This window comes from Notamacropus eugenii, chromosome 1 (genome assembly GCF_028372415.1).
Source record: "Notamacropus eugenii isolate mMacEug1 chromosome 1, mMacEug1.pri_v2, whole genome shotgun sequence".
NCBI classification, from domain to species: domain Eukaryota; kingdom Metazoa; phylum Chordata; class Mammalia; order Diprotodontia; family Macropodidae; genus Notamacropus; species Notamacropus eugenii.
The window spans coordinates 401464334-401489741 of record NC_092872.1 but is presented as its reverse complement, the minus strand read 5'-3'; the positions used below and the strand labels follow the sequence as shown (position 1 = coordinate 401489741).

The following is a 25408-nucleotide window of genomic DNA, read 5'->3' as shown; positions in this document are numbered from 1 at the left end:
TTGGCATAGAAATTCATGAAGACTATTACTAGGCATAGAAGGGTTGGTGTCTGCAGTGTGGTACTCACAATGGTGAAAATGTATCTATGTGATCACAGAGTTTGAACCTGAAGGAACCTTCGGGGTCATCTGGTCCAGTTCCTCATTTCACAAATGAAAAAAATGAGGCCAGAAGAAATAAAATCATGAGCAGAAGCAGGACCCTAAGCCAGGTCTTGTGACTCTAATTACAATGTTTATTGTAACCGTCCTTAGCATGATAACTAGTTACACACAACTGAGCAAACCTAGTCATCCCAGGGGTTGGCTCCCAAAGGGTTTTGGAGAGAAGACTTTCAGGGGGTGACAGATAGAGACATGATAAAGAATTTGACTTTTGCTTGAGCCCTCCAAGGACAGGCTGGTTTCCTTCATAGAGATTCCATCTGGCTCTGGCTTCAAGCATGACCCAACTGGATTCTGCTCCCCCTTTTGAAGCCTGGCAGAATGCCTACTCTTTTCTTCTTCACTCCTGGTCCTCAGTTGGGAAGCATGAGACTCTGCCAACAAGTCCTAGTATGAAGTGGGAGAGGATAGGAAGCCAGTGACAACAATCAAGTGATTCTTGATCACAAGACATAGTCACTTTTATTGTCAGTAAGAAAAAAGAAGCATGACATAGAGGAAGGGGACATATAGAAAGAGGCCAGAGGGTAAGTTTTTAAAATGCAAAGTACATTTTTTAAAAAGTATTTTAAAAGGCTTTTCCTATTAGTCACTGGGAGTTAGAAAACACCAACAGTACAATTCTTGCCCCCTAAAAGGTCAAATTGTTATAAAAAAAAAATGTGTTATAGAAATACTTGTCCAGGGCATCTTAAAGGCTGCTATAGTGCTGGAATATTTCAGAAGAAGGAATAATGTCTATCTGTGTCCCAAGAATGATTCCATGAAGAGGGCAGAGCTTTCAATCTGCCACAAGATAATAAGCCAGGGGATGGGAGATCTTGGTCCACAAAGTTTCCAATGTTGGTAGTGAGTCACGTCTTCAGCATGGTCATAGTTGAGAGGGATCTCTCACTCTCTCCTTCAGATGCTACGTCCTGAATTCCTTTCTTCCTTCTCTTCCACAGAGTGGCCTCTTCCCTGTGTGTCTGAGGGGACTAGGCCTGTCACTAGATTGGAGCTGCCTCAAAGGTCAGTAGACAGGGTATCTAGAACACGCTCTCCAGACTGTTTTCCTTCGTCAGAAGACTTGGATGCCAACTGTGTAGAAAGGAAGAAATAACACAAATAATGATAGTATGACTGCTTTAGTAGCCAGATCAAATGCACCCCCACCTTTGCCCTTCCTTAATTCTTCTCCAACCATACAGGCCAAACCTAGCCTAGTCTAGTCTTGCAGCCTATTCTGAGAACCCAGCACCTGGGATACTTGTCTCCACTTTTGTGAAGTAGTGACAAAAGCACAGGGGTAGGTATTAGAAGACCTGAGTTCAAGTTTCAGGTTTCTCACTAACTAAATCATCTTAATCGAACTACAACTATCAATTTTTACCACTGGTATAAATGACCTAAAAAGCTCCCTAAATATAACTTTTTTGTGGGGGAAGGGGTGGAAGAAGGTCCAAGATACCAGAATCTGACAGCAAAGGTTATTACTGATAAGGACAAATTTTATTACTGTTGGGGGATGGGACAGGAGAAGACCAGGAGGAAGAACACCTGGAGTCCTGCCCAGGAAGGGAATGAAGAAAAGGAAGGACAGCTATCCCTTCCACATCATGGGGATTAGGGGCACAGCACCCCCACGATCTAGAAAATCTACATAAAATGTTTTGACCCTCCCTTCATACCAGAGAAGAAGTCTTTGTTATTGTGGTATTAAAAGAGAAAATATATATTTATATTACATAATATTATACATATTTTTCTGCATTTCTGAGTTTCTAAACTTTTTCTATGTCATCTGCAGCTTCCTTGAAACTCCCCTCAAATTCCCATTTAATTTCTTATGCTGACCCTTGATATATTGGAACTGTGAAGGGAAAATCACGGTGTGGAAGGGATAACTGTTGATTGTTCCTATTCCTGATTAATTAGATCTCAGTAACTAAATGTTAAGCTAACTTGTTTACTGAAGGAAATGCTGCAAATACTCCCAATGTCCTCTAAATTTCAGTACCCTACATATAACACCCTAGTTAAGGATCCTGACCTAAGACAAATCAGTTTCTCCAGTCTCAGTCACCTTATCTGTAAAAATGGAAGTAATGGAATAGATAATCTAATCTAACCTAAGATAAATCCATCTAAAACAATGTTTAGTGATTTCTCTTTGGCAATGACACTAACAATTATGTCCTGAGAGGAAAGAGTCATTTTCTTTGATGCCAACCTCAAAAGGTTAGGGATATCTGCCCATTTTTACTACTTTCCTGGCTCAAACCCAAGCTCTTCCTTCTTTTACATCACTGATAAAGGGCAATAGGGCTAGTAGGGGTGTGATCCCAGGCAGACCTGCTCCATTGAAACCATGAGTGAGAGGAGACCTCATGTGGTCCAGGTGGAGAATTGCACTTCTAGCCAGAGTTTAGCAAGTCAGGAGTTGGGAAGGACAGATATCACCTGGGCTTCCATGTTGCCACCTGGGATAAGGCCCTAAATATACATCTCTTTCTCTCTGCTACTGTTTTTCTTATGGCTTCTTCTCAGTACTCTTGGGAATTTTTCACATGACAACCAGCCAGCCCTGTGTACACATACCATTGTTTTGAAGAACTGGTTCACTTTTTTCCTTGTTAGGGTCTTCTTGTCCCCATCAGAGAGAATGAAGGTCTGGCTGAGCCGAGGGGATGCACAGGCCTCATCCATCCCAGGTGTGGGGGCCACTGATAATGTTAGTGCTAGAAATAACCCAGACATTGGAGAGGGTAAGGAGAGGAGGCAATGAGGGATATATAAAGGAAAAACATGTAGTGAGGAAGATCCTGTTGAGAGACAGCTCCTAATTGACAGGGAGAGGAAAATACTTTCTCTAGTTTTTCATTCCTAGAGTGAGGCAGTGTGGGAAAAAGTATTGGTTTTGGTACTAAAGGACCCTTTGTTGATCCAGGCTCTGGTGCTTCCTACTTGTGTGACCACGGACAGGACATTTGTCATTTGTAAGTCTCATTTTCCACTTCTGTAAAATGAGGTTGGATTAGGTAATTTCCCAGACGTTTTAGCTCTAAATTCTATAATTCTCCATCGTGTGTGTGTGTGTGTCTGTATGTGTGTGTCTGTGTGTGCCAGAGTAGAGGGAACTTCCTTCTTTTCCATGCCATGATAGATATTTAAGTTGTCTCAAATTTAAAAAGCTTCTCTCTGCATTGCTGGGACAGTAGTCCTGCCTCTTGGCACTTGGATGGAGCAGTGCTCAAGGGTATCTAGGTAGAAAATGAGCAGGGTTGGGGTGTAGGGTAGGGAATGGGGCAAAAGGAAGACATTTGGCACTCAAGCCTTGCCCAGAGGACCCAGGAAATTCTATCTTAAGGGAAGTGGAAAAGAATGCCTTTCCCTTCTCTGTTTCCCATTTTGTTGGCCTCAGGAGGATCTAGTTCTTATTCTTATAGGAGTCATCAAGGTGATACAGCAGAAATGGCCCTGAATCAGATGAGAGGAGACTTATTTTATAGTCCTCTCAGTCTCTCACTTATGCTGTGGGCCTGACAAGTCACTTCATCTCCTTGTCCACACTTCGTTCTTATTTAAGAGATCGTAGGATAGTAGATTTAGAATTGGAAGGAAACTCAGTAGATATTAGGTCCACCATATATGTGTGTGTGTATGTATACATGCACATATGTGAACATACATACATATATATGTAAACTGAGGTTAAGTGACTTGCCTAAGTTCACATAGCTAATAACAATATATCCATAAATAGTAGCAGCAGTAGTAATAGTGTGGTGGCAGTAGTAGTTGTGGTAGTGGTAGTGGTGACAATAATGGTAGTAATAGTAGCAGTGGTGGTGGTGATAGTAGTAATAGCAGAGGTAGTAGTAATGATGGTAGTAGTGGCCGTAGTGGTGACAACAGCAATGGTGGTGGTATTGGTATGATGGTGACAGAGTGGTGATAGCAGTAGTAGTAATGGTAATGGTGGTGGTAGTAATGGTAAGGGTGGCTGGAAGTAGTGACAGTAGCAAAAGCAGTGGTAGTGATGACAATAGTAGTAATAGTAATGATGGTGGTGGTTGTGGTAGTGGTGGTGTTAGTAGCAGTATTAGTAGTGGTGGTGGTGGTGTTGATAGTAACAATAGTAGTGGTGGTGGTAGTAATGATAATGATGGTAGTAATGGTGGTAATTGTAACAGTAGGAACAGTAGTAGGGATGGTGCTGGTGCTGATGGCAGTGCTGGTAGCGACAGTAGTGGTGATTAAGAGCTAACATTTAAGTCACTCACATTATAGTCACACAATTGCCTATAAGTTAGTAAGCACCTGAGGTTGGATTTGAAGTACAACTCTATTCACCACTCCATGCTGGTTCTCTAATAATATTAATCTCTTCCCTGCCTACTTCAAAGTTGTTGTGATGATTCAGTGGAATAATGATTGTGAAAGTGCTTTGAAAAGAACGACGTGCTATATAAACCTAAGAAATAATTGGTCTAATTTTTAAACTAGAAATACCCCTGGATCCATAAAATCAACTCTCTGGACTAAGGGAAACCTCAACCTTAGAAAACACTAGGAACTCAATGTGGCAAGGGCAAATTTGAACCTCTCTGTGGAGAGGACTGCATTATGCTAAGAGAGTGAGAAGGATGAGGATGGTCTTGAACGCTGGTCCCAGGTCTTATTGGATCTCATGTCATGGCTACAGGTAGAAGACAAGGGAAGGAGAAGGGGTGGTGGCAGTATGACATCAGGTTTCTAGGGGAAGGATGACCTGAGTAAGTGGTAAGTTCTTCACTGAAACACAGAATTATCTACCCTCCTTGAGGTTTACCAGGTCTCCTAACATGCTTTGCTCAATCTTCCGTAGTATAAGACATGACTATAATTTCCACCCATCTTTTAATTATCTGGTTCAATAGTCAAGAGTTCCCTTTGTATTCTTGCAGGAGGACTTGTACCTGGAATGGTTGGCATAGACTGACTGGCAAAGCTCATCTGCTTGAGGACAGATGTTTTTGGTGGGAGAGTCAGGTGTTCAGAGAGGTTGGTGTCACTCATGAACTCATGCTTCCTTGATAGCTGGATGATAATACACACACAAACATATACAGAGTAGCTTAAGGTTATGACTGAAAGCAACTTAAGTCAGTTTGGGAAAGGGAGGAGTTTGGTCTTAGGCATCATGACTAAAACTACAATATTAAATATCCTTGCATATAGTCACCTGCCTACAGTGCATTACTCTGTACTCCATGTACAGGTCAGTAAGTATCTCTCTCTCTCTCTATCTCTCTCTCTCTCTCCTAAACAAAGAACATCTCTGGAAGAGGCTTAGAAGAGACCTAAGAGTCTGGACTTTCAAGTCATAGAGCCATACAACATTAGACTTTAGTTATCATCTGTTGTCCATTCCATTCATTTTATAGATAAAGGAAGTAAAGCCCAGAGAGTAACCACCCAAGATCTGAAATACATTGAACTGAAATTGCCCAAGACCACAAAACTGATTGTCCAGATTAAAAATGATCCAGGGTCTAGAGACTTCTGGTTGGAGAGGGAGGTGTACATTAGGTCCCAGAAGTAGCAAGAAGAAAGATCCAGACTTCCCTAAGCTGGGCTCTGCTGGCCCCCAGATAAGCCTCCTCCTTCCTCCTACAATCCCACCCAGGCATGAAAAGCTTTAGCTCTCTGACACTCACTCGCTTCATGTCTGATTCAGTCACGGTCTTCTCATCAGCAAACACCACACTACTTCTTTTCATTCTCTTCTTGGACCTCCGAAGCTTTACCTCAGGCAGAGTGTTGCCTTGGGGAAGGTTTTCTTCCATCTCTGCTTTTGGGGTCCCTGGTGGAACTACATCTAGATCAAAGCTAGAGACCACAAGCAGCAAGGAGTAAGAGATACTTCTGTAGGAAATAGCACCGAGCTTCCTTGCCATGCTAGGCCTTCTTTGTTGGGACAGCATTACCAGGGGAGGGGAGAAAAGGAGTTACTGACCTGTATGGTCTTAGAAAAGGGATTAAGGATGTGGGGACATGGGGATGGGAGAGGTGCTTATCAATTACTCTCATGGAGAACCAGACTTAGCTGTTCTGGGGATAACAGACACGGGTCTGAAGAGGTAAAGACTGTGCCATAACTCTGGGGATAAAGGATCCAGAGGCACAGGGGGAGACATTTTCTCACTTTGCCAGATGTAAGGAAGTGTAGTGATCTGGAAATGGGTTAGAAAGTAAGAATAGTATCATGATAGTGGATGGGGGGAGGATATGCTCACAACTATCATCATGTCTTATGAGATGAAAGCATCATTTGTCAGGGGAAGACTGTAGATGGTGATGGGTTAGAGACAGTTCTGTGAAGCTAGGAGGGGAATGGGGATTTCTTGGGGCAAGAAGAAAGGTAGGACACCAAAAGACCCTATGAAATGGAAGATGGAGGAATTTTACCACTACGTAGGAATGAGTTGGAAAGGGGAACATGAGAGGTCCCTAGGCTGGGATAGAAGAGCGAAGGGACACAAATTAAATTGGGGGCAGGAAGCTACATGAAGGAAACCTGTAAGAGTTTCCAGGAAATAGGAAAGGGGATAACCACAGCCAACCTTTCTGATACAGCCTTGTTGGGTGTACTGCAATCCGAGCTCATGGAGGTCAGGGAGATGATGGACATCTGCCGATAGGATCGAAGCATGGATCGAGGTCGGCCAAGTCTCCTGTCATCGAAATCAGGCTATGGGGCAAAAACACAGAAGAAATGGAGGCTATAGATTTCAGGCTGAGATATATCAAGAAGCAGACAGGAATCAGGCATAGATGTAGTTGTCTTTAGACCATGTATTGTAGATCCCTACAGTGGTGGTGAGTATAGGTGGAGTGTGGAAGGTGGAAAGTTGCCACAAAAGGGAGTTAGGAGACTCAGAATTTTGTGCTTTCTAGAAAACCCAGCAGTCTGAATGGAGTCTCATTTCTACCAATATGTCTTTAGTGTTCAAAGTGTTTGTTGAACAGAATTGAATTGATTGACAATTTTATAGAAGAATTAAAATCATGGTATTTGATGTCCACTACAGGTTTCAGTGGTGCGATTATATTTTTGGATTCTTTCCATCCTAAAATCAGGATAAAGTCTAGTCTGAGCCAACTATTTCTCAAGCATGTTTCTAGTCTCCTATGTCCTCTCCCTACCTCGTCCCACCCACCCATCTTTCCACTCCCTACACACACACACACACACACACACACACACACACACACACACACACACCCCCTTCCCATCATGTGGCCATACCAGCTCTCGGACTCCATATTCCTTTTCCACCTTCACTTTCAAGCTCTTAAAACACTCTTCCATCCGGTCATGGAAAGGACGGAGATTTTCAGATACCCTTTTTTCATGGATCTTAATCCCAGCTCCTAGGAAGGGGATCTGGAAAGAACAGAGAGAAAATAGTGAACTAGGTTCTTACCAGTAATCAATGGACTCTTCCTTGGAGCCCCTGCTCTTTCATTTCATACCCTCGACCCCAGCCAGCTCTGTAAGGGTCATGTGTAATCTGCCTTTAAAGAATTCATCTCAGTTCTATCCTTCAAGATCTGGGTGACCCTTACAGGTTTGCTGACTCGCCAGAGAAAATAAGAAAGAAAAAAGCAAGGAGAGGCTAGACAGCATGGAATACATTCAGAATTAAAAGCCATCTGGAGGATTTTTGGATTTTGCTTTTTAAAGCAGCCCTTCATATAAAGAGTAGAAGGCACAGGAGGTCCTTAATTAGGAATTCTTATTTCAAAAAGAAAAAAGAAAGAAAATAAACACAACAGAACCTACAGCCAATGTTTTTACATCCCAGATCTCCCCAGACTAGCATATATTCCCTAGAGCAAAATCTGGCTTTCCTTTGTGCTATGAATGAAGTAAGCAGAGACAGTAGCAATCAGTCAGTTCCTCACTCAGTGTCATCCAAACACCTGCCTCCCTGGGGCTCATCTCTCCCAGTTCTCTGAGTCTCCTGACCTCTAGAGGTAAACTTATCTTTGGTGTGAGGAGACGTATACAGACAGCATGTCTGTCTGAGGGGGCAGTTGTAAGAGGACCGGAGGGAAAGACAGGTCTGTCAGAAACCTGGCAACAGTAACCTGAGAAGGTATCTCCTCGATACCTCTTTTTCCTAGAAGAGAAAGGGGAAAGAGGGAGGAAAGAAAGTAAAGGCAGGGATGGGGGAAAAGAGAGACAGATAGGCAAAGTGAGATAGAAAAAGAGAGACAGAGACAGAGGAAGGAAGAAAGAGATAAAGAGGCAGAAGGGGAGGAAGAGGAAGACAGAGGGGAAGGACCAGAAGGAAAAGAAGGGAAAAAGGAGAAGAAAACAGAAGGACAAAAGAGGAAGATAGTGGTTTTTAGAAAGAAGAAAAGACAGAATTAAAAGGTCCTCCTCCTATCCTTTTCCTAAAAGTATAATCAAGCTATGATAGTGTTCAGAGTCTTTGACCAAAAACTGATCAAAACCAAGATATTTGAAAACAAATTTGTGATAAATAAATAAAATAAATAAATAAATAAATGAATTTGTGATTATTAGCAATCAACTTTTAGTCTGGGGCTGGCTTTCTGTCCTTGTCCCCTCTTGGCCTGTGTCCCCTGTTACTAGGACAACATGAGCTCAGGGAACAAAAATTTGGTTTTAATTTAGCCTCAGCCAAGTACAATTAATAAAATGAATACATGGTGGAGGGAGTGGGGAGGGAGTGAAGCACAATCATAATATTAATTATTCCAATACGTAAAAAAAAGATCACCTATTTAGACTGCTCACAAAGCTACTTTCCCACTATAATACAGATAAAGCTATGTCAAAAATCTCCATCTCATGATGTTCTATGGGAAAGCACCATATCATAATGGATAATGCACTAGAGAGTCCAGATGATGTGGGTTTGAATTCTGACTCTGTGAAACCATGCCTAAGTTACTTATCTTTTCTGAGTCTTGTTTTCCTTGTATGTAAAAAGGTACTAATATTGCCTGTAATATTCACCTCACAGAGCTGTCATGGGGTTCAATCAAATGAGAGAATGGATGGGAAGCACTTTGCAAACCTCAGATCATTATGTAAATGTCAGATATAATTTTTATTATTTTTTCATCCAGTGAAGATGTCATTCACAGAAGTGATAGAAAATCTTTTTAAATCATGTTCTGTCACTCAGCAGCAATCAAAAGGAAGGAGAGAGAGGAATATAAATACTGAATAAGTCAGGAATTCCCTGTCTCACCCCACAGTACCTGCCATGCAATCAGGTCCTTGAGTCGGCTCAGTTTGTCTTGGTCTTCAGGATGACTTCTAGTATATTCTTCTGTGAAGAAAGCCTGGATCAGACAGATGAGAATGGGTTTTTCTTTCCCAACACACACAAAAAATGAGACTGGCCAGCCCCAAGCTCTCTGGTGCTTGGCAAAGAATTTGATTTCAAAGGGAAAGCAAATAGATTTCTCTACTTCAGAACAAAGTTACCTGTGGATATCTACACTGTGGGGTTCCCATGCCTAAGAGGCTCAAACCAGATCTGGTCAGAATGACAATCACAGTCAAAATGCAGGGTGTCAGGAGCTTGGGGGTTTGTTTCTTCACTTCTTGTTTTTCTCACTATGACCTTCAGAAGATTACTGATTATCTAGGTCATTGAGTCTTCATTGGGAAAAATGGATGTATAGATGGATGGATGGATGTATAGATGGATGGATGGATGTATAGATGGATGGATGAATGGATGGATAGATGGATGGATGGATGGATGACTAAATGGATCAATGGATGGATGTGTGTGTATCTTTCTGTGTGTCCATGTGGGTGTACTTATATCATTACTCTAGACATGAAAGGTACAGCAATGAGACAGTGACTAAAAGAATGACCTTGAAGTTAGAAAAACCTGGGTTCACATTTTGCCTTTGACACACTAACCTCGTTAGTTCTCTTCAAAAATGAAGGACAAACAACAACAGGGTTGCGACAAGTTACAGATGAGTTGCTAATTTGCATCACTACAGGGAGTTCCCATACTAGAAGTTCCCCATCCAGAGGAAATCACACCTCTAGAACCGTACACATACATCCATGTAAATACGCATACATCTAAACCTACAACACAAATACAACAATGTCTGTGCATAGATACATTCATCCAAAGAGCCTAAGAGGCAGACTCTGCAAACAATGAAAGGCTAGGAATAGTGGCTACAAATCAAGGAGTGTTCTCCAGTGAGATGGTCTGGACAAGGACAAGGCTTTGATATTGGCTTTTTCATCCACCATCATTGCCCAGTCATCACCACCAGGTGTAACAGCTTCAACTATGAACGATGGTGAGATATAACCTTATATAGAGATACAGATATATAACTGTGATCATTGTAAACTTCACATTGTTTGACATCATTGGGTATAACTTGTTGTCCCATTATAATGATAGGACCCAAATATGAGTCACTTAGGCTAAGTGGTCCTAGTGCCCATAGAAACATACAGGAAAAACAGAGTTTGAGCTTTTCCACTTCTACCTCTGGGTCAGGTGGATAAGGCTTGTGGTTCTTGGTGGGATGAACTCTTGACCTACTGCAGAAGCCTTGAGTTATTCTCCTCCTGCTGCCTTAGTTAATGTTAGACCCTCCTGCCAGTTTGTGTTCCTGATAATGAAACTCCCTTTACCTGAACCTCATCCAAGCCTGGTATGGATAAGTTACTCAGAGAACTTTTCCACTACAACAAGGTATGATTAGGAATGCCTCCCATCCCCCAATCCCTTCACCCCACACACATCTTACCAATTACCTGTTCTCAGCCAAGGCCTTATATAATCTTACCACCCAAATCTCAACTGCGAGTGGGTCCCCTCCCTAACATCTCTCTTACTCTCTGCTCAGTGAGTTTCTTACATATGGAGCCAAGCCTCTGTCTGTTTATATTGCTCTAGTGTATGTATGTATGTATGTATGTATGCATGGGCAGCTAGGTGGTGCAGTGGTAGAATGTCAGGTCTGAAGTCAGAAAGACTCATCTTTCTGAGTTCAAATCTGGCCTCGAACACTTAGTAGCTGTGTGAACCTGAGCAAGTCACTTAACCCTTTTTGCCTCAGTTCCTCATCTATAATATGAGCTGGAGAAGGAAATGGCAAACCACTCTCGTTTTGTTGCCAAGAAAACCCTAAACTGAGTTTGAAGAGTTGGGCATGACTGAAACAATTGAATAACAAGATATATGCGTGTGTGTGTGTATGTATGTATGTATCTATCTATCTATAAACATATGTGGGTATGCACATATATATGTAGATGTGTATAGATATACACATCTACATATATACATATGTGTATACACATATAAGTATATACACATACATGTGTGTATGTATATATGTGCGTGTATCGGCAATGAAGGACAAACACACATGTATATGTATATATATACATATATATATGTAAAATCTCATAACATCCTTGCTAATTGAAGCTGGAGCAGCTGCTGGTGTGGTGATTTTGTGGCCATAGTGGTGGATGAAGAGACCAATATGAAACTGGAAGGTACTCCTGAGGAATGTTCCTTGATTCACAGCTGCTCTTGGTGGAGTGTCACCCTGTGTGCAGTCTATCTCTTAGACTCTCAGCCTGTAAGGCTGTGGCTCAAACAGAGGCAGCTGAGTCTATCTGATGGGGATGGCAAACCTCAAACCTCCCCATTTCACTAGGACACACCATGGGAAGAGGCAGCTCGGGACTGTGGGTAGGGCACTGAATTTGGAGTCAGAAGATCTATGTTGAAATCCCAGCTTTTGGGCCTGTGCGACAGACAATCTCTTATCCTCCATGGGTCTCGGCATCCTCATGTAAAATGAGGGGGTTGAACTACTGATGCTACCTTCCAGCTGTAAATCTATGGAAATGGACAGGACCTGTGATTTCATTGGTTTAGGCAACTGTACCAATGCAAGCTGGTGATGTCTGCAGCCTCAGGTCTTAGAAAGCAGTGAGGGGTTAACTTAAGTGACTTGCCCAAGATTGCACTGCCAGTGTCTGTCAGCAGTGGGACCTGAACCCAGGTCATTCTGGTTTCTAGGCTGGGTCTGTAGGCACTACAAGATTCTTTCTCTCTTGAAATTTATGATCCTTTGAAATCATTTGGTAAGGAGTCACTGAGAGGTCTATGGAGGCCAGGTGCAGCAGAAGGCCCACATGAATTTGTATTCTACTAACCAAGTTGCAGCCTCATCACAACAGTCTCCTCAGGAAAGATCTGGCAGGTGAAGAAAATCACAAGGAAACAATGACTCTTCAACAGCTGGCATCAGACCCATGTGCTCTCTTACTTAGGAAGGCTTCTGTCTCTCACAGAGCCTTTGGGGACATCCTCTTGCTTCTAAAGACCTCACCTTTTCATATTTTGCAAATCCTCCCATGACAGCAGGGTCCACAATCCCATTCAGAAGCATGGAGAGAGGGTTGATGGGGAGGTTCTCATCACTCTGGTACTGATTAATCATCATCAGGATCTTCTCATTAGCTGTGGACATGGTTTCGATGGCATTCTCCAGAGGACTAATTGTTGTCTATGGAAATGAGATCACCAAGAAAAATGACCTTTAGTACATTTGATTTTATTTTATTTTTTAAGTCATTAGTACTGACTTCATTTTTGGTATGTGAGTTTAATGTGGAAAAACTTCCAGAGGCATAACTGAAGGACTTTATTATAGGTAACTAGGTAGCATAGGTGACCTGGAGTCAGGAAGATCTGAGTTCAAATCTACCCTGAGACACTAGCTGCGTGACTGGGTAAATCACTTAACCTTTGTCTACCTCAGTTTCTTTAACTGTAAAATGAGGATAATCTTACCATCTACATCCCAGGGTTGTTGTGAGGATAAAATGAAATCATATTTGTAAAGCACTTTGCAAACCTTAGGGCACTTTATAAACGCTTGCTATTGTGATGATGGTGATAGAGCTCTGGACCTGAAGCCAGGAAGATCTGAGTTCAAATCAAGCCTTGGACACTTTACAGATAAGAAAACAGGCAGACACAGGCTATGTGAATTGTCCAGGGTCACATAATTCACACAGCCTGTGTTTGCCTCTGTTTTCTTATCTGTAAAATGGGTATAATAGTAGCACCTACTTCCCAGGATTGTTATGAGTATCAGATAATCACAGAGCATTTAGCACAGTGCCTGATACATAGTAGTTACTCTATAAATGTTAGCTACTGCTGTCATCATCAACGAACCAGGGGAGTCACATCTGGAAGAGGCTTAGGTGGAAGGTGGGCTGCTTCTAAGAAACAAAGAAGACCACGCCATCAGAGAAATGATGACATGACTTGCACTTGACTTTGTTTTGAGTGAGGGAAGGCTGTGCAAGGTCACCAGTCTCACTTTCTCTTCCTGAGTCATCTGGATTCAGTGACCAGATAGCCATCAGGATGACTGGAGAAAGCCCAGGATGCAATGGGAGACCTTGGCCTTTTAGGCTAAGGCCTTTTCAGGTACTCACTTAAAATGAGGTAATGCCCATTCAGTGAATAAGCCCTCTTTAAAAAGTAGTCGGGGGATGGCCCCTTTAATAGAAAAGAAAAAAATAGATAAATCAGCTGGCAGAGCCTCAGGGTTGTTGTTTCCAAGAGAAACTGTTACTATTGAGATTCACTGTAAGGCAAGAAGGTCCAAAAATAGCCATTGAGTAGAGGTTGGGCAGGGACCCTTCGTTGTTCAATCCATGGGCTTCAGAGTCCAGAGGAAGAGAGGAGGAGAGGAGAGGAGAGGAGAGGAGAGGAGAGGAGAGGAGAGGAGAGGAGAGGAGAGGAAAGGAAAGGAAAGGAAAGGAAATCAATATACCCCATGTTAACTGGGCAGTTTCTGGCCATCAAAATTTACCTTCTTTTGAAGAGAAGGAAAGGGAGAGGGCTAGGTTGAGAGACAGAAGGAGCTGAGTTACCCAGCTAGTTGAATCCTCATTTAGGCAGCCCCAGCTACTCACAGGTTGTTTTCTTTTTGTTTTTCTGGCTGTAAAAGTTCCATTTCTCCCTAATAAGCTTTCTTCTTCCTCTTCTGAAGATAACATGGGAGTTTAAGCTTAACAAGGGGAAAGGATTGGAAGGATATCTGGAGTTCAGAGAAATTAGAGATCTCTGGACATCAGAGTAGTCAGGGGAGGCTTCCTGGGAGTGGTGAGGCATTGTGATAACACAGATCTGTCTAAACCTTTTGGGCTAAGGGTACCTACCACCAATTCAGTCTATTTTCTGACATTATCCAGAGCAAGATTCCTGGTGCATCCTCCCATCCATCAGGTTCCAACCTTCTCTGCATGTCCCCATAAGCCTACACCTCCCCTTCCTTTTCACCTGGGGAGCTCTAAGAAGGGCATTTCCTTTGCATTCAGAGCCTGGGGCTCTTTTTTGCATCTCAGGACCCAAGCCTACACAAAGTGAGGGCCAGGAATGAATCTGAACTCTCTATGCTGGGGCCAAGCTCCCTGCCAGAACATAAGCTCTGTTTGCATAAGCTGAGGCTGGCCATCTGGTTTCACATCAAATTCACAGACCAGCTCAGCGGGTGTTTTATGAGCCACAAGCCTATGCTGCGTTCTGAAGGAAATTTATCGTGACCACTTAGATTGAACCCTATACAGTACCGTGAATTTCAGCAGAGCCCTGGTGTGGCACTGAATGAATCAGGTTTTTAAATGAGATGGTAAAAATAGAAATACCTATTGATTTGATTTTCCTTATTTCTGAAAGCTTTTTTTTATTCCTCAAATCTTCATCAATACTGTCGTCATCAAATTCAGAGTGAGAATTAAAAATAACTTTGGTTTCTTATGTAAGGACATTAGTGAAGACCAAATATAAAACTCGTATAACAGGAGAGTTTGATGAAAGGAGCCTGGGGAGTCAGGAGACCTGGATTCTGGTCCTGATTCTCTCATTAATTTGGGGTGTGACTTTGGGCAAGTCACCAGATTTATCTCTCTGCTTCTGTTCGTAACTATACAGTTGGCATAATAAACCCTCCTCTCAAAGATCTGAGGATAAACTCTCTCAATATGTAAAAGCCTCTGGGGAAGGCCCTAAGGCATGCTGTACAAAAGATAAATTGATAATGATACCTTTATTTACATAATAAAAGGAGGCAGGCTGGTCCAGTGGGGAAGAACACCAATTACCTGAGTTCACAACCTACTTAGATGTGCATAACCTATGTGACCTTGAACAAAGGACTTAATGACTTAACCTTGAACAAATGACTTAATGACTTGGACCTCAGTTTCCTCATCCGTAAAATGAAGAGGTTCAACTAAATGGCCTCAATCGGGGTGGTAGAACCTGTGGCCTTGAGGCCATAGTGGCCTGTAGGTCCTCAAGTGTGGCACTTTGAACGAACCCAAACTTCACAGAACAAATCCCCTTTAAAAAAGGATTTGTTCTGTTAAACTTGGACTCAGTCAAAAGGCTACACCCAAGGACCTAGAAGCCACATGTGGCCTCGAGGTCACAGGTTCAACACTCCTGCATGTTCTCTTTCAGTTCTGCATCTAAAATCTTATGCTATATTTCTCAAAGAGTTTCCACACACATTATCTAGTTAGATCTCCCCCAAAGTTATAATAGTTAGGGAAGATATTATTATTACTGGCCTATTTTACAGATGAGGAAACATCTCTTACAGAGATGAAAGGATTAACTCAAAGTTCAGGCCTTGGCACATAGTAGATGCTTGTTGAGTGAATGAATGAATGAATGGCTAGATCCATAGATAGAGCTCAGATTTCCTGATTCCCAGGTCAAGTTTCTTTCTACTATATAAAACTCCTTAATATGGTTAGACATACCCAAAGACAGAATCTGCAATCCAGAGCTAACAGAGAATCTTTTTTTTTTTTTGTAAAAATATTGCCCTATCAGAAACTATACCTAGAATAAGTATCAAATAAAATTAATGTTAACATACAAAACAAAAAAGCAAATATTTAGGAGTGAAAGGCTTTAGCACAGTATTCAGTCTGGGCCAGAAACACATCTGGAAATCCTCCTCAAGAGAACATCAGTCTTTAGGAGGCAATTCTTCTAATGACCTTTCTTGAGGATTTCTTGGCCCATTTTGTAAAGGGTATCTAGATGGAAAAGGGACTGAGACCTCAAAGACATCAGACCAAGATTAATACCTTTGGCTTTCCTGAACCCATAATCCCCCTGTCCATTCCTCTCATAGAATCCTCCCTTCACCAAGCAGGCAATAATAGATGAAGGAGTAAGAATAAGTCTCCAGAAGAAGGATGGTGGCAAGAGAGATTGAAAGATTGCTGAGAAATCAGGAAATTATTTTCATGATGATGTGCGATGTAATAAAGGATAAGAGGAGCAAGAAAAACCCATGTAAACATGTATGCCTGAGTTTATAAATGCAACATCTCTGACCTATATCATTTTCAATGTGAATGAGATAGCATGTTTGAATGAATTAAAATGCAGGTGTTGGGAAGATGCTTAGCAAATTATTAGACAATGACAACCCATACTCAAGTATGGGTTGTGATTGTTCATTCAGGATACAGATTTCACAGTTTAGCTAGAGTCTCTTGAATGTTCATTAAAAGACTCAGAAGATATGCATAAGGCAATATTGACTTTGCTAGGAATCCTCCACAGAGACCAGGCTATGTTGTCTCTTCTTTCTTAACCCTAGTTCAAGGCTGCTACCCCTGAACCCAGAGACTGAAGCCTAAGAGAAAGAGAAAGTATCCCTCAACTGTATAATCTAGGAAGCCCCAAGGAGAGTGAATCCCAGTGTGGAGTGGCAAAGGGAACACAGAATGGCAAGATGTTAGGGCAGGAAGGGACCTTAGAGATGATCTAGTTCAGCCTCATTGTTTGACAGGTAGAGAAAGCGAAGTCTGGAGAAGGGAGAATTACTTGTCCAAGTTACACAGGCTGTTAGTGGTAGAACTTAGTCTAGAACCTAAATCTCTTGATTTCTGTTTCTTTCTAGATGTGATCAGTCTATATATCTATCCTATTTCTATCTCTATTCCTGTCTCTATCATCTGTCTCTGTCTGTCTCTGTCTGTGTCTGTCTGTCTGTCTCTCTCTCACATACATACACACACACACACACACACACACACACACACACACACTACCTATATGAATGAGCTATGTGTGGAACTGTTTCTGGTTCCCCTGATATAGGTTCTCTTGTCTGTTCTTTGCCAGATAAATGCAAGAACTTCCCTCCATTAGTTTTACAAGTGCAGTTGCCTCTTTAGCATGATAATGAGGTTTATGTAATTAGGACCTGTCCTTGATCAACAGTATGGACATTATGGGAAAAGTCTCCACATGTGCTCATGTGTCTGTGCATGTGGATAGACTGACATATTTGTGTTTGGGAAGAGACCTTCTAGTCTATCCCCTTTATTTGACAAATGGAAAAAAATGAGGTCCACAAAGATGAAATACATTTGGAGAGGGATATATATATGTGTGTGTGTGTGTGTGTGTGTGTGTGTGTGTGTGTGTATGTATATGTATATATACATATGTATATTACACATATATGTGTGTGTGTAAATATCAGATGCAGGAAAGTAGATTATGTATCATTAGACAGCAGTATGTATGTATGTAGGAACACACATAAGGGAATAGGTCTATATGTATAAAGAAAATAAAATGTTATCAGCATATGAATTTCAAGATGTGCATGTATCTGTCCAAGGGACTTGATATGAACATATCTATATAGAGATAGATTTCTAGGAAGTGTATATATGTTTGGATGCAAGAAGCAAGGGAGGTGAGTGCTAGGTACTGTAGGAACCCTGAAGAGATTGTAAGATGCAAAGCTTTAAGTACCACAGATTCTAGAAAGCTGAACCTTTCTCTGCACCTTGTGAAATATCTTCTTCCCAAACTATTACTGTAGGTGTTGAATAAATACATGACTGGAATTTGGCCCATATGCTATGACTGTTTTCTTTCATGAGTACTTTTTGATTCGTGGGGGGGGGGGGGGTGAGAGAGAGAGAGAGAGAGAAGAAGAGGAAGAGGAAGAGAGAGAAAAGGAGAGAGAAAGAGAGAGAAGGAGAGAGAGGAGAGATAGAGAGAAGGGGGAGAGATAGAGGGAGAGACACAGAGAGAGACAGAGGGAGAAAGAGAAAGAGGAAGAGGAGGAGGAGGAGGAGGAGGAAGAAGAGGAAGAAGAAGAAGAAGAAGAAGAAGAAGAAGAAGAAGAAGAAGGAGAAGGAGAAGGAGGAGAAGGAGAAGGAGAAGGAGAAGGAGGAGGAGGAGAAGGGGAAGAAGAGGAAGAAGAAGTGGATGAAGAAGAAGAGAGAGAATAGGAAAGAGGAGAGAGAGAAAAGGAGAGAGAGAAGGAGGGAGAGGAGAGATAGAGAAAGAGAGACAGAGAGGGACAGAAAGGGGGAGAGAGAGAGAGAGAGAGAGAGAGGGAGGGAGGGAGGGAGAGGGAGAGACAGAAGGAGAGAGAAAAGGAGAGAGAGGAGAGATAGAGAGAAGGGGGAGAGACAGACAGACAGAAAGGCAGAGGGAGAAAGACAGACTGAGAGGGAGACAGACAGACAGAGTGTAGAGAAATGAAGGTGGGGAGGAGATACAAGAAAATGCCATCTATCCTGTCTGTTGTTGTTTTTGTTAAAGTTGTATTCTAGTCAAGTCTAGAGACCAGAAAACTTTCACACACACACACACACACACACACACACATAAACACACACAATTAACCCAGAAAGGAAGGTGACCAGCCTATTCTTTCTTTTTGAAGCCATTTTTTAAACACAATATCTTTTAGGGAGATCTCACAAAAAGTCATAAATTTGGTTGCTGTGTTTTGACTATTCTAGTTGATCATGTGATAGTCTCCTTGGAGGGCAAAATCATAAGGGAACCAATGACTAGGCATAAATAAGAGGATCCTGAAGGATATTAAACAACCTAAGAATTATTCTCTAAATCCAGAAATCTGAAATACAATTCAAGATCTGAACTAATGAGATATGTGGCCTTTGAGAAGTCACTTTCCCATTTTTGTGCTTCAGTTTTCTTCTCTGTAAAAATTGGAAAGTTGGGCCAGATCATCTTCAAGTTTCCTTCCTATACTAACATCCCAGGTATCATCTCCATGCAGATGATTCTCAGATCTATTCAATCATTACTTCACTCCTGACCTTCAGTCTTGCATCACTAAACACTTATCAGATGTCTCAAACTCAACAGCTACAAAATGGAACTCATTCTCCTCCTTCCACAGCATTCTCCTCTTCTCATTTTTCCTATTACTGTCAAGGGCACCACTATCTTCCCAGGCACCCAGGCTCACAACCTGAGCATTACCCTTGACTCCTCATCCACATTCACTCCATATATCCAATGTGTTGCCAAGTCTTCTACCTTCACAACATCTCTCCTATGCATGCCCTTCACTGCCCCCATATATCAATCACCCTGGTACAGGCTCTCATTTCCTCACACCTGGATTGTTGCAATAATCTTCATGTTGGTCTCTCTGCCTCAAGTCTCTCCCCACTTCTGTCCATTCTACCCTCAGCTGTCAAAGCAATTTTCCTAAAGTGAAAGTCTGACCATGTCATTTCCCTATTCCATAAACTTCAATGGCTCCTTATTGCCTCTAAGATAAAATATAAAATCATTTCTTTGGCATTTAAAGCCATTCACCACCTGACTTCCTACACCTACTCCCCTCTATATACCCTACAGTTTAGTGATATTGGTCTTCTTGCTGTTACTCCCACAGGACTCTCCATCTCCATGCTTTTGCACTGGCTGGAATGTTCTCCCTCCCCATCTCCATCTCTTGGTTTCCCTGGCATCCTTCAAGACTCAGCTCAGATTCCATCTTCCATATGTTATTGTTGTTTAATTGTGTGGATTCTTCATGACCTCATTTAGGGTTTTCTTGGCAAATATACTGGAGTGGTTTTTCATTTTCTTCTCCAGCTCATCTTACAGATGAGGAAACAGAGACAAATAGGGTTAAGTGATTTACCCAGGTCACACAATTAGTAAGTGTCTGAAGCCAGATTTGAACTTGGGAAGATGAGTCTTCCTAATTTCTGGCCAAAAGAGAAACAGTTGCTAGCCCCATGTACTGCACTTAACATATCCTCCATAACAGACTGAGTGACATCCCTTGACTCTCACAGTTGACCCAAACCAAGTATTCAGCTATGCCTTTAAAGTCAGAACAGTCCCCCTCGAGCTGGTTTGTTGTATGGTTCTTACAAACTCCATTCTTTGGCTCATGTACTTACTTGGGACATGGCAATCACCTCAAACCATCGCAGGATCCCGGGGAGCTTGTATGCTGTTACAAAAGATGTTCTCTCAATCCACATGGACTAATCAGCAGGGAGCAAAGAAGGGTAGAAAAGGAATATGGGATTAAATTGGGTAATACCCACAGGGCAATGAGTAGTTCTACAGACACAAAGCTAACTTTTCCGTCTGAGATTAAAATAAGCTCTGCAGGTCATAGAAATAAGCTCCTAACTTCTCCCCAAAGGTGTTTTTTGCCCATATTAAGCCTAAATTCCCCTAGGTGTTGGGGAAATAGCTGGTAAGTGCCTTAGAATCAAGTCTCCGGTCCCCCAAGCTGGGTAGAGGAAGATAACTAACTATTCCCTGTAGGGAAATACACACATTGAAGAATGCTCAGAGGGGCTGTGTCAGCTCCAAAATCCTTGTGGCTTTTTTGATGATAATTTTTGGTTGGGCTGATTTCATCAACAACCCCAAAGTTCCCCTTGCTAAAGGGCTGTCTGCTTAACAGAGCTGTCTCAGTGTTTTGCTTGTCGATCATACACGGACCTCTTGTAACCTTCACAAAATGAAGTGTTTTGAATAGGTCTGCAATCATTCAGGAATGAGGGAAAAGCTGATTGACGAGACTGAGGAGGTGACCATGCTTTCATTGATCGTGCTTTCGTTTCCTCAAGCTTTAGATCAGGCCAATTCCATCCTGGGCTTGGTGGTTATTTGCTCCTTTGACAGCAGAGGGGGTCAGAGGGAATTAAAAACAGAAACAAACCAAAAAACAAAAAAAATCTCCAGGGAGTCATTCTGATAAAGCTATGTATGATTAGCAATTTGGGTACCTGGGGCCAGGAGTATGAACTATACCTTCAATTTATTTATTTATTTTTTTAAAAAAGAACAGAAACAGTTGATTTTAGATGCTTGGGGATGACTGTGGAAAAAGATCACCACCTCTAGAAAAGACAGACCTCTGTGATACGAAGGGGGCTGACTCAGGTAGGAATCAAAGCCGGGGTGGGCCAGAGCAGAGGCCACTTTAGGCATGGCCCCAGGATGGAGAGACAACGAATTTTTGGTACTTTAGTTAATTACTCTTGCTAACTAGTGGTTTCCATGTTGCGGAAGAGTACGAAGGCTGCTGGAGCCTTTTAGATTTTGGTGCCCTGGGGTAAAACACCTACGAACCCATCTTGGCTACAGTTTGGAGCCCTGATGAAAGATACTCACAGCAAATTCATTTTCAGGGTCAACTGTTCCTTTCCGCACTGGCCTGGAGTAGTGGAATCGCTGCACATAGTTTGATTTATAAAAGCTGCAAAATAAAAGCCATCTGTTATCAGTGCCTCGGGTTTCTGGGAATGGGACATTATAAAAGAACTAATTTCCCGAACTTGACTATTCAGGGGAAACGTCCCCTCTCACAAGGAAAACTTCGGGACCAAGTCAGTCCCCGTCTTGTAGCCCCTCTTCTAGCAATAGTTCTTCTCCATGATTTTAGAAGAGAATTCAGTAATCTTGAGTAGGGTAACTATGTGTGTTTTTGTCAAGTCTCTCCCTCCCCCAATCCCTCACCCCTCCCACGGGCCAAAGGATTGTATCACCTCCTCCGGAGCCGACAGCACAGCCACGTGTTGGCTGAACTCTCCAGACTCATTAATGAGCTGGGTCAAGCTCACCTTGTCCTACAACTTCCCTGCAGTCCACACTGACATCTGATCATCTGATGTTGCAGCTACAGTGCTGAAATGGGGCAGCCTGCTCTCCTGGAGAGAACTGATGGGCAGCTCTCCTCCCCTTCTCCCTGTTTCTAGGAGCTCCCAATGAAAGCAGCCCTCTTTTACAGTCAGCTCCTGCAGCACTTTGTTAGAAAGACCCCTGAAGCACAGCCCAGGGACTGCTGCAGTGACTGCTTTGCTGGACGGAACTTGGATCAGGAACACAGTCTGGGCATCAGGCAGAAGCCTGGGAAGCTGATCTGAATTTCACATTGACATCCAAGAAGTCCTGTTAGTCAGTCTATCTTTCCATTCTCTTTATATCAGCAACACCCCACACTGAGGTCACAACAGCAGCAGCAGCAGCAAGCAGCTTCCTTTCCCTCCCTCCTCCATGTGGAGCACCTGGCCAGAATGGCACTGCAGTGGGGTGTCTGGCACCCCTTCCAGTTCAGCCTGACATATCTCTGAATTCCAGCCTATTAATTCAATCTGTGTTTATTGAGGATGCCTACACTTCACTGGATGCCAAAAATGCTGTCCTCCCTTGGCCGCAGCATTGACCCATTTCAGGGGCAGCAGCTGAGGCTACTCTGGGGGAACTCCCCTCTAAGGGAAAAAGAAAGAAATAAGGTTTCTTCAGGGGGAGCTGTTTCTGAGGGTGCTGGGGGTGGGGGTGAAGAGACTGGAGACAGAAGGCTGTGTTTTCCTCATCACTAACCCAGGAAACAGGAAGCTAAGCTCCTGCTTCCCTATGCAGAGGATAGAAAGAGGGACTTACTTTATAATTTGGTCAGGCACAGGCTTATTCTTGAACCTAGGATGTTCATCCAAGACAGGCTGGACTGTGAAGCACTGAATATCTGAATGCACTGAGTTAAGGGCTTATGACCTTGACAGCCACTGCTGAGAACTTCCAAAGGCTGCACCTGGCTGTGAAGCAGGGAGGTTCTTTCACAGGCCAGTCAACCTGGAGAAAAGTTGTTCTGAAGCAACCAAATCCCCCTCACTCCCACCTCCCCATTTGCTGAGCTTGGCAGCCACTGCCTATCTGTCAACCTAGCTCTGAAAGCCCAACAGTAGTGACTCAGGCCCCCACTGAGGTTGTCTGTCAGGTGTCAGTTAGTTAAACACCAGAGGACTCAACTCTGCCCATTACCTAGAAGGAACATATTCCTAGTTCTGAGTTGGCTAGAGGGAGATTTATTTAATTTAATTAATTTATTTATTATTTAATTGATTTATTCAATCAATTATGTAATTGTTTGAGCAAAAGACACTTAATTATTCGAGCAAAATACATGACAAGCAAGAGAACAGGAGAGGCAATTAGTCAGTGCCTTTTATTTCTTTCCTACATCCTTCCCCACACTTTCCTTGTTTAGCCCCCTGTCCCTCTTCCTCAGAATCCCGTTTCCTTGGTGTCCCATATGGGTGAATTCATTCATAATGGGGCGGGGGTGGGGGGGAAGGAAGAACACTGTCAGCTGAAGGTAATGGAAAAGGTGTAGAAGATGCCATGTGAGCTGAGTTTGGAGAGAATCTAGGATTCCCAAGAGGTACAGGTGAGGAGGGAGAGAATTGCAGGCATAGGGGTCTAGCTTATGTTAAGGCTGGGAGATAGAGTGTTACGTGTAAGGAATGGCAGGAAGGTCAGTTTGCCTGGCCTGTAGAGAGTTTTGTGTGATGAACTTGGAAAGGTAGGTGGGAACCAGGTGACAAAAGGCTTTAAATGTTAAGAAAAAGAGTTTGTGTTTGATCCTAGAGGAAACGGGGAGCTATTGGAATTAACTGAGCTCTGGGCCCTACTTTTATTGGTGCAGTTAGCCCCTTCATGTACAAAATGAGGGATTTGGCCTAGTTGACCTCTAAGTTTCCTTCTGGCTATAACAGTCTGGGACCCTATGCATTGGATTGTTTCTGATCAGAACAGAAGAAAGTTCATATTAACCATTGTTTTTGGGTTAAAAATCATGGTTCTTGTTCTGAGCAACCTGTCCCAGTCCAATAAGATTATTCCTTTTCCTCTCCCTCTACACCAGGGGCAATTAGGATAGCTTCTTCTGTGAACAGCTCCTTAGGAATGAATGAGTGGTTGTAATTTCAGAATAGCTGATACATCTATGCAAAGAAATAGAGCTCCTGAGGCTTGAACTAGAAGGGCTGCAGAAGGGTGATTTAGCAACAGAAAAGATCTCTTCCTTTGAAGTACCTCACTCACCCCCATCCCCTCTGCCCTCCTCCCATTTAAAGCAAAAAGATAAGAAAAAGGACCGACATTTGGACAAGCTGTTTTAAAGTCTTCACATAAGAAAACGCAATAGTTAAAAGGTTAAGTGGCTGGTCAGGACACCATCCTGGCCTCTCCAAATGTAAGGGCTTTACTCTGGATTACGTTAAAAACATCAGATTCTCATTTGTAGCTGTCCCCTTCAGACCAGTGGCATTTTCCCCTCTAAAGAATCAGACATTCCAGAGTAGTGTAGGAATGAAGGGCAAGGAGACATAATGAAAAGGTTAGAGATGAATATTTATCACTCTGAGGGAGAAAATATTTGGAATCAGGTTCAGGAGACTTGGCAGGCCAGCCGTGCAACTTACCATTCATGTTTTAAGGACGTAACCTAATTTGTGCTTATGGGGGAAATGTTTGAAGACTGCCAGTGTTAACGCTGCTCTTCTACTGTGTCCCTGTCTGACTGGGTTGTTTATTTTATCTCCACATTTATGTTATACCTGTCATCACCACAACTGGAGCCTTTATGATACTTTGAACCATCCCCCTTCACCCCCTCTTTCATCTTCTCTCCATTTCACGCCATTGGTTGATGACCATGTGGAACTTGGACTTCAAGGTGCCCTTGAACTTGAGATTGTCTATACTGAACTTCCTCATAAGGAGGCTGGTGGCAATTCTTTATTCTAAAATGGTCTCCTACTTGTTTCATAATTTATGGGTGATAACTGCAATAGTCAGACCCAGACCTATCACCTAAATAAAAGGGGTGGCTTGATATGGTAGATAAAACACTGAACGAGGTAGTAATCAGAAGATCCAAGTTCTAGCCCTGACTCTGCCAAGATTGTGCAAGATCAAACCAGCTATGTGACTTTATTCTTACTGTTTCCTCTCAGTTTCTACATCTGTAAAAGGGGATGATAATACCTGTCCCATCGACTATAAAAGTTGTCTGTAAAAACCAAAGG

General features: G+C 42.5%; 1 protein-coding gene across 1 annotated transcript in view; it reads right to left on the bottom strand.

The window, feature by feature from the left end:
* Positions 1–215: 215 nt before the first annotated feature.
* DOCK2 (dedicator of cytokinesis 2) overlaps positions 216–25408 on the bottom strand; it is a 480195-nt gene continuing 455002 nt past the window's right edge. Inside the window, exons 42-52 of the mRNA XM_072630938.1 lie at positions 22983–23064; positions 21714–21798; positions 20483–20569; positions 12571–12747; positions 9430–9513; positions 7439–7576; positions 6753–6880; positions 5847–6018; positions 5106–5226; positions 2746–2885; positions 216–1245 (exon numbers count right to left, since the gene is read on the bottom strand). Coding sequence (XP_072487039.1) covers positions 1171–1245; positions 2746–2885; positions 5106–5226; positions 5847–6018; positions 6753–6880; positions 7439–7576; positions 9430–9513; positions 12571–12747; positions 20483–20569; positions 21714–21798; positions 22983–23064 — 1289 coding nt within the window. The 3' untranslated portion in view covers positions 216–1170. The remainder of the gene's footprint in view (positions 1246–2745; positions 2886–5105; positions 5227–5846; positions 6019–6752; positions 6881–7438; positions 7577–9429; positions 9514–12570; positions 12748–20482; positions 20570–21713; positions 21799–22982; positions 23065–25408) is intronic.